General features: G+C 41.3%; 1 protein-coding gene across 2 annotated transcripts; it reads right to left on the reverse strand.

Moving 5' to 3' along the window:
• Positions 1–8,388: 8,388 nt before the first annotated feature.
• On the reverse strand, positions 8,389–13,170 carry LOC133922194 (uncharacterized). 2 transcript variants are annotated; one of them, XM_062367407.1, is made up of 8 exons: positions 12,692–13,170; positions 10,560–10,640; positions 10,424–10,483; positions 9,913–9,956; positions 9,736–9,778; positions 8,941–9,012; positions 8,757–8,858; positions 8,389–8,684 (listed from the first exon to the last, which is right to left on the reverse strand). In XM_062367407.1, exons 1-8 carry the CDS (start codon positions 13,154–13,156, stop codon positions 8,565–8,567), a joined length of 987 nt encoding a protein of 328 aa, XP_062223391.1. In that variant the 5' UTR covers positions 13,157–13,170; the 3' UTR covers positions 8,389–8,564. The 2 variants fall into 2 exon arrangements, with proteins under 2 accessions (XP_062223391.1, XP_062223392.1); XM_062367408.1 differs by lacking the exons at positions 10,424–10,483; positions 10,560–10,640.
• Positions 13,171–13,197: the final 27 nt, after the last annotated feature.

Below are 13,197 nucleotides of genomic sequence, written 5' to 3' on the forward strand. Positions count from 1 at the left end.
ATCATCAACCCAATATATGTCTCTACTGGCTCTTATCCAAAGCAGTTGATACAAAGCCAGATAAACTTTTGCAAAAGACATACAAAATTTACGAAAAGTATGACATTATTATGTAGCCCCCAACTCTATGGCCAAGGAGAAGATTACTCGATCTAAGAGTAGAAAGGAATATACCTGTGTTATTAAAAGTTTATGGTCTTGTAGCCCTCGACTATCTACTTGATGATTGGATCGAGTAAAGAGTAAAGTCGTAGCATCGAAAGTATGCAATGTAGCCCCTGACTCTCTGTTTGATGTGATAATCAAGACAGAGAATAGAGCATATTCACCAAAATACACTACTGCAGAAACCCCCTTCACTGCCGGCTCCAAAACCACCTTCACTGTCGATTTTGGAGCCGGCAGTGGGCAACGGGCAGTGATAGTCGTGGACTATCACTGCCAGCTCGGTGGACCAGTAGTGAAGGGCCTTATCACTGTCGGCTCAAGGATTCAGCCGGCAGTGATAAACTTGGAATCACTGCCAGCTAAAGGATTCAGCCGGTAGTGTTTTGCCTCTCCTCCCTCCCCTCCTCCCTTTCTCTGTCCTCTCTGTACTCCTTCTCACTCCTAAATCTCTCTATTTCTCTCTCAATACATGCATACAATGATACATATATTCAATGTAAATCAATAATAAAAGCACCTTCGTTATTAATACATAGTAATGAACACATATTTCAAGTCATAGGCATCGATAAACACACATATATACATAGTAGTTCTCACAAGTCACCCCCTGAAAAGTCGGTGGAGTTCAACCAGTCCAGTATCCCTCTACCTCTACCTCTACCTCTACCTCTACCTCTACCTCTCCCGCGATGAGGACCACATCTCCGCACTATCAACTGTTGGCGTGTGTACGTCCGAGGACGCCAGGGGGCCGATGGTGGTGGAGCGGAGGACCCAGCCATGCCTGATCGACCGCAATATCGCCTAAGCTCCAGGCTTGCCAACATATCAAAGACATCGAAGTCTGACACCTGAATGCCTCTACGGTTTGAGCCTTTAGCATCCTCTGCAGCACACTGACGGGCCACCCCCTCGTCCTCCTCCTCCTGGGCATGCTTACAGGATGCAGCTTCTTGCTCCTCCGCAACGCACAACTAACGGACCAGCCTCTCATCCTCCTTCTGGGCACGCTTCCTGGCCGCTGCTTCTTGCTCCTCCTTTGCATCATCGTTGGAAGGCCATCCCATCGATACCAACTTCGCATCATGCATAGTAATTCATATCATTCATTAATAAATAGTAATTAATGACATACATTAATATCGTGTTATTTGGTGAAATATAATATGTTGTCAAGCCCCTTGGTAGCCTTCCTCCTTGTCGCATACTCTCTACTAGAAGGAATGGTGTCATCTGAAGATCTTTCACGCGTGGACTGCACGATCGATTCACGAAACTCGCCATTTGGGTTGATAATATGTTCCGAGAAGAACCCGGAGATCTGTTCTTGAAGGGCATGTATTTCTGCAGGTTGTAACGCATTTGTGCGTAGTTTCGAATGCTGCGTTTGAAGAATCAAAAGAATTAGTTTTTGAACACGTATAGAAATTGAAAAGAAGGTATCGATATGTTATTTCATACCTCAAGATCATTGAACCTAACAGTGTCTCCGTCCGGGCTGAATGCGTGCATGTTAGTAACAACATAAAACACGCAGAGATTGTTGCCGATTGTCTGCCTCATACACTTCAAGAGAAAAGGATTCATCAGTGGAATAAATTGAACCTTTTTATTCAGTAGGAAATGCAAGACATGAATATTTCCTGTGTACCGGAAAGTCGGTTTTTACATCATATTACTTCCTGAATGGAAAGTAGATGATACTCTTTTTTCAGTATCTTGTGTACGCCCTGTACGTGAATATGAATTCCAATTAAACTTAGATGCAATCATCGAGAAGATTAAATGATCAAGTTAACCTGTTTAGCATGTCGATGAGGTGTTGGTAAGTCGTCTGAGCTCTCTTTTGTGAGTCCAAGACAATGATCTTGCTCAAGTTTGGGTGGATCACAAGGAGGATCCAATGAAAACTGCAGAATATGTCACCATAACAAATTAGTACTAGAATCGAGTTTCCTATAAAATGAGGACAACCTGGCGCACAAACACGTACTCATAAATGTAGGGTAAGAGTATGAATTTCTTGTATTGGTGGTGAAGCAGACACTTTAATAAGTAGTCCTCAGTGAAGTCTGGATTCTCCCTTATAAGTTTCTGGTTCACAAGCCTAGGATCGATGAATCCTACTTGCTTATTAAGTCTTGTCCACATGCTTGGATCTCCATTCTACGAAAGAGAAAAGTTAGCTATGCAATTTCAAGGTACAAGATCATATAACATGAATTATATGCATAAGTCACTTACAGAGTCCGAGACTCTCTCACGGAGTCTCACTCAGAGACTTCGGCCAACTAGACAGAGTTCGGAGTATTAGGGCTAACTCGGAGACTCCGGGCTCAAACAACAAAACTATTTTCCAGTGTCCATTAGATTGTGTCTCTCATCCTTTTGTCCTAAAAGGATATTTTGAGCACTGAGACATCTTCAAGACTATCAACATGCATCCATCTTAATAGTACGGCTATCCTTAACTCAAATTCAAAATAAAATAAATTTAAACCTATTGATTAACTATGCCGCTTCTCTTTTCTTTTTGAGGGACGCCAACAATTCTTATCTAAACCAATGGGGCTTAAAACCTGTTCATAAACTCAGCAAACCATTAGTCTCTTAATCGTTTGCCATCAATAAGCCAAAACTCACTTAGGGGGTCTAGATGCACTTTCAATCTCTCCCTTTTTGTGATTGACCACAATACGGTTAAAGCTTACAAGAAATAATTGAATTAAAGAATTTTGAATTTTAAGATCTATGGTGAGCTCCCCCTAAATGTGTGCATTGGTTTGAAATTAGAGTTTGAGATCAAATGCACATATTTAAAGAAATTTTGTGAGAGCTCCCCCTATATCTTAGAATCCATGGGGTGCAAGTGTGTGAACATGATAGTACGTGATGCATATGACAATATATATCACAAACAAAAGAAAGAGAGAAATAACCATCAAAGCATCTCATGGCATCACACTAGCACAAATTTAATTAACTTACAAATACGAATTTAACAACTACCACACCACACATAGTTCATCACAAATAGATACATATGTCTTACATGTCCAACGGAAAGATAGAAACTCAAAGAAATAAACACGAGAAGACGAACAGCCTTAGAGATTACATTCTCTCCCCCTTTGGCATCAAGCACCAAAAAGAAAGAGAAGCATCGAATAGAAACTAATTACTGTCTGCTGCGAAGTCCTCATCGCCATCATCGTCGGAGCCGTCATTGTTGTCTGGAGAGCTGTCCTCGGCCCCTTTCACATCTTCTTCTGTCTCATCATCATCATCATCATATTGGACACGAGAGGTCCCGACTGCAGCTAATTATGCCTCATCATACCATGCCCAAGGGTTTTCAAACGCTGCTGATTCACTCACTTCTTCTTCTAAGGCAAGTGGAGAGCAAGGAGGCTCAATCCTCAAGTTGGCATATATAGCTTTCTGCCTCTCTTCTATCTTCCTCAATCTCAGATTTGTTTTGTCCTTGTGCTCTTTGATCTTGATGGCGTTGTGAGTGCACACTTTGAAAATTGACTTGAGAGCTCTTTTTATGAAAGATCGGGAGCTATGCGAGGAAGACATACGTTGTGAAGCTTGCCTGTGAGCGCTTAGAGCTGTAGGAGGAGGTGAACGAGGAGGTGTGGCTGATCTATTGCTCACCAACCTCATTCTGTAAGGCTCTTGCTTCACTTCCTTGAAGAAGTTTTTCTAGGAGATTCTCTCAATCATGAACATGATATAGGGAGCATATGGGCAGTTTTTGCTGGGAGTGTGAGATGCTGTGTGAATTTCTTTCCAAATAAAATCAATCACACTGAAGGGATCTCCCTCATTGGACATTCTGGCAAGAAGATTTCTTGAAATTCCTTATACAACGATGGCATCTCCACTTTTAGGAGCCAAGGTGACCCTAAACAATGAGTTCATGCATTTATAGAAAGGCCTCAAGCCAGTGACCATGCCATGAACTACTCTTCTGTGATCCGAATACATGAAATCCAGGTCTTCTGTTGAGAGTTGATTTTCAATATGGATCTTAGTCTTCTGAGTGTCATGGATGTCAAAGCCAAAAACATGAGCAAAGGCTTGATACGAGATTTCATACTTTTCTTCTTCGATAGTCCAAAACATGGATTGGTTATCTTCCCGGTCATACCAGAGTGTAGCGTAGAATTGAGCAATTACTTCTTCACTCCAGTCATATCTCAGACTCATGATGGACTTGATTCTTTTGTGGTCATAAGCTGAAATCACCTCATTGAAAGTTGGATCATTTTGTTGATCATGTAGTCCCAATCAATCCATTGCATAGGAGTGATTGGCTTCTTCTTTGTAAGGATCATCGTTTCATAAAAATCTGCTTGAAAGTCACTCCAGAAACGATGATCAGACACATTCTTCACATACTGAAAAGGATCCTCATCTCTCTCTTTCTTGACTCTACTTGCCCTCTTCATGTAATTAACCACTTGCTTTGGAATGTCATTTGTTTTGTGAAGTCTAATGGGTCGATGAAGCTTCAAAGGACTCATCATTGGAGCTTCTTCTTCTTCAATTTCTTTATGATGTTGACTCTAAAAGCTAGAAGCAGTAGCTTTCCCTTTTCCTCTATCTTCCGTTGCACATCTTCCTCTACCTCTCATAGCTTGTATCTTTGATCTCCCACGAGTTGAAGTTGTTGTGGGAATGGGCTCATTAATATGAATCCCTAATGATGAGTGAGGTACTTTCCAAACAACTGATCGAGATCGACCAAGACCACCCCCATGGCCATTGCCATTGCTACTCTCACTTCCTTCTACTTGATGTGGAGAAGATTGGGTAAGCGGATAAAACTTCACTTTAGTTCGTCTTTGATAAGCGTTGCCCTTTTCTCGTCCCATCTTTACAAATCCTAAGACACACCAGAGGATGAACATATTAAGATACTAGAAAGATTTCTCACGAAGGAATCGATGAAATAGGCTTTTGCAGGAAAATTCACTGACTAACCCGGATACTCCGGGTAACCCGACTCCGTAGCAATAATTTAAGGTATGAGAGATTGGAGCAAGGCATTGCGATATCCTTTGAGTATGTGATACTATGATGTAAATGAAGTATATCTACCAAAGGAATCGAACTCTAGATCGAGGATTTGAGAGATCAGGTGAAAGAGTTCTTGAAGTACCTTTTTAGGGCAAAAATACCACCAACGATCGATCCAGAGGTGTCGGTGATATGGGAACCGGAGGTTCCCGAGTCCCGAGGCTAGGATAGCATAGTGCCACATGGCGCCATCCCTCGGGGACCATCTCCCCGAGGGCCCGAGAAAAGCCAAAACCAGGAGGGGGTGCTCGGGGCCAAGAACAGTTGGTCCCCGAGTACCCAGAGTTCCCCGAGGACCTGAGAAGAGCCAAGTCCGGGAGGGGATGCTCGGGGCCAAGGATAGTTGGTCCCCGAGTGCCCAGAGTTCCCCGAGGACCCGAGAAAAGCCAGAACCAGGAGGGGGTGCTCGGGGCCAAGAACAGTTGGCCCCCGAGTACCCAGAGGTCCCCGAGGACTTAGCAATCAAGTGAGTTTTAGGCCTTACTTCATCCGTTGAAAAATCAACAAAATAAAGTTTACTCTTCAACCTATCGTGAAAGCTATTGATGCATCATCCCTTCTAGAGACGGTCACACCCTCATTGGTAAAAAGACAATTATATTACCTAAATCAAGTACCTCTCCTTTTCCATCATCACCAAATATGATATTTTCATGTGGTCCTCCATCTTCTTCAAATGATGAGAATATACTCTTTTCTTCAGTCATATGATTTGTGCCACCGCTATCAAGCATCCAACTTGATTCACTGGAGGAGTATGCCTACAAAATAATTTTAAGCTCTTGCTTTAGGTACCCAAATTTATTTGGGTTCTTTCATGTTAGTGACATGTACTTTTGGTACCCACACACTCCTTTTCATAACTCTATCTTTTGTGTGGGCACCAACATATAGAGCAACTATTTTACCACGGTGGTTCCTCTTGAGCATATAAGAAGCATAGAAAGTAGATTGTGGAGCATGAGTCTTCGGTTGCTTCGCTTGAGAGATATGATCAACTTGCTTGCATCCCTTGATGAATTTGAGGCACTCCTTGCCATTGATCACTACATGATTTATCTTGCTTGTATGCATGTCAAACCCAAGACCTCCCTTTTGCTTGTTGTCCTTAGTCTCAATGGTCTTGTATAATGCATCTTTGGATTTGTAAGTTTTGATGCATCCATACTTAACCAAAGCATTTAGTCTCGCATTTTCCTTTTGTAATGCTTGCAAAGATTCAACATTAGTAATACAAGCATTTAAATCAATATTATAGCACCGAGAGCAACCATTACTAGTGGAGGCACTAGAGAGTAAGTTTGCATCATTAGAGATGAATGTGCGATTCTTAAGAGTATCAATTTGCATTTCAAGAGTCTTATGAGCAAACATGATAGTTTCTCTTGAAGTGTAGAATTTTTACTCTCAAGACTAGTAATAGAGACATTGGCCAAATCAGGACATTTGGTTAATTTCTCAACCTTCTCCTTCTCTTTAGCAAGGATCTCCTCAAGTTCAAAATTTCTCTCTTTTTCAAGGATGAGCAAGTCCTCTTGCTTCTCGAGAATCTCCTCTTGACTCTTTATTGTTTCCATAAGCTCTTTTAATTTAGACATGGCATTTTTGCTAAAACTTTTAAACATGCTTTCACTACCACTATCACTATCTAGAAGCTTAGGTTGTGATTTTACCTTGCGCCCTTTCGCCATTAGACAGTTGGGCGTGTTGTCGTCGCTCATGTCATCAAAAAGTGAGTTTGTCGATGTAGGGGCACGAATGGCGATGGTGGCGACTCCATCATCGGAGTCGGAGTCAGAGTTGGAATCTCACTCCTCTCCAAGTGGTTGGTTCTGGTGGTGTGGCAGCAATAGGTGATATGGGTTGAACTAAAGAAGTGATGTCCTCGTCAGTTATTTCAAAAGGTAGTGTTAAAATAGTACTCAATAGCACTAAATTTGTAAATATAAAATTTATCATAAAACCGTATGCGGAAGACATATGCAATTGATTTTGTGCCAATATTTCCATTTCCGTTATACACTATAATTTGCAAGAATGTCAGTACACAAAATCAGCAAAAAGAAATAAATATTTTGAGATCCATACACATTTATAAGAAATTACAAATAAATAGTCTTAGATCTTATTTGTTTGGGCTTCTATGAGCTATGACTTCTCTAAAAGCTTGCTTCTGATAAAAGCTCATCCAGATTTGCTTCTGGCTTTTTAAGTTTCTGTAGTAGTAAAAACTATTTTTATTTCTCAGAAACCAGAGTCAGAAGCCAACAAAAATATACTGTTTTCTGAAGCCTAAACAAATAGAACCTAGTAAAAAACTTATGAAATCTACTATGGTGTATCTCTGTATCTAAGCAAGACAAGTTGCGTTTTGACAGTAAGCAACATGGCACTGCATTTGCCATATCAATATGGTTTGCTTGCGCTGGAGGCTTAACAAATGAAGTTATGCAACCACTATCTGAAGCTGCTATACATTGGGGGCTCCAAATGCTATTATTGAACAGCTGCTATTATAAATGTCATGCCCCAAGTTTGTGAAGGGAAAGACAAATGGGCTACTGCGTGGGCTCGGTGCTCATTGGGCCAGGATCATGGACCAAGAGGAGGCAACTGTATATGAAGGCAAGCCAGGAACCTGAAGAGGGGATCAAACAGAACCAGAAACAAAGCCTTCTTAATACTGAAGAAATTGTTGGAGAAAGAAGCCAGGTTGCAGTGGTAATAACATAATATTCTTATTATGTGTATATGATGGTTCGTTTGTTTGGATTCAAGTGAACTATCAGTTGAATGCTATATCAATATGTTAGTTCTGTGGTTGGTAAACATAGTTCAATTTGTGAAGTTCCTTACTATACGTTTTGTTTGGCTGACTCCACATTAATAAAGTGAACTAGAATTTTGACACATTAAGCCAAGAACCGGTTATTCTTGGTTCTCTAAAATTTTCTACATCACCTTTGTTTTCTACTAGGACGCAGATCTTAAAAGGACCAAAAGTTGCACCCATGCTATGCTTAGATGCATCTGCACCACAGCTCTTGACAACTGAATTAGGTGTAGCAATTAGCCAATGCAATCAATGATGAATCAATGTCAGACAAAATCTTGTTGTCAACTCTGGCCTGATCCAAAACAAAGAAATACCATACATGTATTCTACGGTTACAGATCTAATGTATGTAGGGGTAACAAGAATCATGTACCCACAAAGTTGAGCAAGAATGCTCATTTTACAGGTTCAGGCAGAGTGCAAGCTTCCATCCACAAATTAGTACGGTCACTACGGTGGCCCTCTACGCTCAAATTGCTTTGTCAAGCCATCTTGGGGGTCTTAGTGATGGCTTTATTCCAAGCTTAGTCAGAAATATTGTATACATTATATGCAGCAGGAAGAGAAAGAATCCACAGTTAAGTAGAAGCTGCAATAGAGAAGAAAAGTTAAAATTGGAACAGTTTTTTTAATAAGCCCAGATTGTCAGGTTGGACATTACCAGTGTCCCAAAGAGTACATATATTGCATCCATGGAAGGAATTGTGTTCACACCAGCTGCCGCCAGGATATATGTCAAGGAAGCATGAATATTAACCGTTATCTGAAATTGAGTAGAAATTACTGAATAAACCAGTCTTTTTTATTCCCCTCACTCTTAATATTGAATAGAGAAGTACAGATACCAGTGCAAGAATATTCTCTCTTATCAGGAACGATGACACTAGAACATATCCGCAAGCTCCCAGTGCACGGATCTGCATGACAAATTGTTCGATTAGATTCAACTTGTTCGATGCAGTGAAAATAATAATAGCATACATCAACACAACTTGAGATGCCACTTAACTAAATTTCATAAGGAATCCAGACTTGGATCTATTGGAACTATGAGGTAAGCAAAACTAGCTGTTATTCTGTTAGTTTATTCTACCCAATGATCATTGATTATCATTATCCCCTTTCTCCTTTATAGACACACGAGCTTGTACCAGCATCTATTATCTGTTCCCACATCTGTTCTTGTAATTTCGAAGTTTCAATTGGTCATATGCTGAGATTAGAAACGAAGTTAAGAAGAAAGAAAACTGGCCAGTGGCCACTCCCCACTCAAATAAGAAAAATTTGTTGCTAGTTTAATATGCTTGGTAGTTTTGTGACAAGAAGTAGCACCAAGATACCCCCTTCACTGTGCAAAAAAAGAAATTGCATATGCAATGCCATCAAGCATAATAAGATTTTCAATTAAAGTTTATAACAAAGCTAGACATACTGATTCAATCTTCATGTGCAAACTATTAAATATTTAAATTCTGTCTAAAATTTAGGAAAGATCAAAGGCATAACTGCATGTAGAATATGTTAACAATTAACAAGTTTATGGTGAGGTTGCCAAGTTCAGACCCAGAGCCTATGAGGTTAAAGGTGACACAGTCTGTATGTTTTCAACAAGATATCTAAAAAGTAGAAATAGAATTTACAATGGAGCAGAGTATGATGGAAACAATCCAATTGGTCTCCAACCTGGTGACAGAGGAGGAAAGAATGTTATCACTTGCACACATGCATCTTTGACGCAAATCCATAAAATAGATATTTCTCACAAAAAGCCAATAGTGAAAGCGGAAACTTCAATATTTAACCTTTGTACTTCTCACCTCCAAATAGTACCCATGGCGAGACCAACTACTCCATGCATAAGCTGCATAAAAGTGGAAAGCCAATAAAAGTGCAATTCATCGGGAACACATATCCATTTAGCCTTTGAATCTTACATAAGTAATAAAAACGGAAGGATATATACATATAAAAGTTAAGGGGAAAATTGATAAGTTCACCTACAAAACCATAACTGAAGTAATATAAGAGATACCACCATTGATGATAGATAAACCCTAGGTTGCTGCTTGAAACTTGCGAATCTTGGAGTTGTTTCACTTCAAACATTGTTTTCTTTTCATGCTAAGTATTTCCTACTTGTTGCTTCTTGAATACAATGCTACTATTCAACTATTCATTTCAATGTTGGTTTCGCCAATAAAGCACCCAAGTCAACAGCATGACAAACAGAGTTAATTTTGAGCTAAATATATCAGTTGTTAATTTTAGATGTGTTAGCCACACAGTTACCATTGCAATGACTAACTCATAAGGCAGAATGTTACGTACCAGATAAGTTGATGCTTTTACAGGGCCAGACAATGTGAATAATAAAAAAACAGTAGCCACCTAGTGAGAAAATTCGAGAAACAGTTTTAAAATTTGGCAAAAGAATATATCAAGTCAACTATTTGATTGGACTTACCACAGTTTTCCTGCCGGCTTCTAGTCCCCATCTTAAGGAGGAAATAACTATCGGCAATGGAAAAAAGCAACTAAAGTAATTCTGCACGAGGAAAAAAAGTAATTATTACTTTTACAATCACAATCGACTCGGTGTTGTTAAACAACAACCTGAAGAGCCATGGCTTGCAAATGCCATCACACTCTAAAATGCCCTTATTATTAGTGTTTCGTCACTTGCTGCCATTAAGTGTATGGAGGGAAAGAGGAAAGAATATCCAAAAAATTGTAAAAGCTACCCATGCCTCTCCTGCCTCCCACCACTCCACACCAACACTTCTATCACTGGGAATGTCTTGTGCATCACCGAGTCGTCAACTCACTACATTTGCCTCCCACGTGCCTCTCTCTCCTTGTGCCTCCGCACTCCACACACCACCTCCTGTGATGTCTCGTCCCACAATGCCTCCGATCACCATACCACCATGTTTCATATCCTCACAAATGCCATGCATCTACTCCCCACTTGTTCAGCCCATGTTGTCGCCCTCCTCACCTCCAACTTCAGTACTGCCGTTTTCAACAACTGCGTCATTAGCCTCCCCATTTTTACCGCCCCCATCAAAACGCATGCTTGTATCGGCAGCCACACCATGAGGTGATTTCTAGGATGGGCGAGTTCAGATGCCACCCCCACCATCTCCATCTACAGCGCCATCCTCAAGGCCCCATGATGTGAGTTAAGATTGAGAGCAAGACAGATGCATTGCTAATGCCCACTTGGCATGCCAAACAAACACTCCAAAAAGGAACATGGAATTGATTCCATCACTTGGGTACTGGTGTTTGGTTGATGCGATATTTGCTCCTCCCACAAACACTGCTATGCAATGAAACATCCAGAAACAGCTTAATTTCCCTGAAATCATGCTCAACATGTTCAACACAGTGCTCCAGAGGGAGTCATGCTTAGGCCAAGGCTTGGTTGAAGGGTGTTAGCAGCAGCATAACACACACAGGCGTGGTTTTCACAGGGGTGACCAGATGAGTGAAAGAAAGAGGTAAAGAAGGGTTGTTGGAGTGGCAAGGGCACGGAGCCATTTCACACAAAACTAATGGAAAAAAAAACTGACAATAGGGGCATTTTCTAGAAATTTTGGCATCTGTGATGTGATTTGTCAGTTCTTGGATTACTGCAATGGTACGGATCAAATTTACTCAAAGAATATGAAAGATATATTGAATAAAAAGAATTACAGTGGTTAAAGATTTTCAGTGAACTACAGTCAAATATTGCATGAACAGGCAGGAAATTATTAGGATTAGACCTACTCTGGACAGTAACCATAAAATTGCGGCTAAGCTGATGTCATAATATTTATGAAAAACTAAGGAAGATTCTAAGGAAGAGTAAGTCCTTTTTTACAAGGATTAATCTGTTCTAGTTCAAAATTTGGCCTCCCAGCACCATCCCTCTGCTATTATATGCATATTGTGCCAACAAAATACTTCCAAAAACTTTTCAGCAGCTATTCACGTAATAATGGCATGAACTTGCTTGTGTAGGTTGAATTCAAACCAGCTGACTCAAACAAAACATTTTGTTAGTACTATCCATTTCCCAATTTCTATGTTTAGAGACAGACTGTTTTTGAATCCACTTCCCAATTTCCTAAAGTGATCAGGTCATTCAGAGAACAGGTATTCTAACTCTAACCCAGCTTCTATTGTAAGAGAATATGCCCACGCTTAACATACAATTGATTAGTGACCTCACAAGAAAAGAAACAATAATCATGGACTGGTTTCTTAACGGATCCTGAACAATACTCACTAAAGGGCACGTTGCACCCATGTACCAGCACGAGAGCACAATATGTTACGTGAAAACTACTTAACAAAGCTAAGCAAGGAACACTCTGACCATAAATCAAGCAAACCCCTCAATCCTCGTCGGAAATCTCGAATATTCAGTTCAATTTGATCAAATAGAATCGCCGGTGAGGTAATGCTATTAACATCACAAATTAGCAAGCACATCTACCGAAAGTGCCATGTACCAGCATCCCAATAAATCTATAAAGAAAATAAAATAATCAAGAACAAACTGGCACATTGCACAACGTACAGAAAGAAGCAAGGAAGCAGACCGACCTCGATGGCGAGGGAGTTGCTGAGGAAGTACGCGAGGCCAGCGACGGCCGCGAACATGGCGCACTCCACGAGCTGCCGCGTCCGGTCGAGCGCCTCGCCCAGGTCCTCCTCGTCGTCATCATAACTCACGTGCCTCCGTTGCTGCTGTTCTCCAAGCGCTGCGCGGCTAAACGCATCCAGCCGCAGAGGACCTCGAACGCGAACCCCAGAGACCAAGAACGGAATGGGGCGCTTAGGGGTGGCCGGCGATGGGGCGGCGAGAGGCTGGCGGCAAACGGCGGGTAGGGGGAGATGGGGGCAGTGATGGAAGCGGAGCATAATCCTACCCGGTCCCAGCGGCGAAGGTGAGAGAGGACGACCGGACGCGATGAGTCGTGGACGGCTAGGGGTGGCCGGCGGCGAGAGCTGGAGGGGGAGAAGACGGCGCCGCTGTGAAAGCGTGGTCGGTTGGAATGTGATAAGCATCGGACGGCTGGAATTCGCTCTTCTGTGATGGTGATAAGAAG

The sequence above is a fragment of the Phragmites australis genome, chromosome 6 (assembly GCF_958298935.1).
Source record: "Phragmites australis chromosome 6, lpPhrAust1.1, whole genome shotgun sequence".
Taxonomy (NCBI): Eukaryota; Viridiplantae; Streptophyta; class Magnoliopsida; order Poales; family Poaceae; genus Phragmites; species Phragmites australis.

Excerpts from the sequence above, each read along its gene's own strand:
- LOC133922194 (XM_062367407.1), bottom strand. The coding sequence starts at position 13,156 with ATGCTTATCACATTCCAACCGACCACGCTTTCACAGCGGCGCCGTCTT. Across the intron at positions 9,779-9,912 it reads GCCATGGGTACTATTTGGAG|GTTGGAGACCAATTGGATTG; the intron begins GTGAGAAGTACA and ends CTCTGTCACCAG. Across the intron at positions 8,685-8,756 it reads ATGTACTCTTTGGGACACTG|CTTCTACTTAACTGTGGATT; the intron begins GTAATGTCCAAC and ends TCTCTATTGCAG.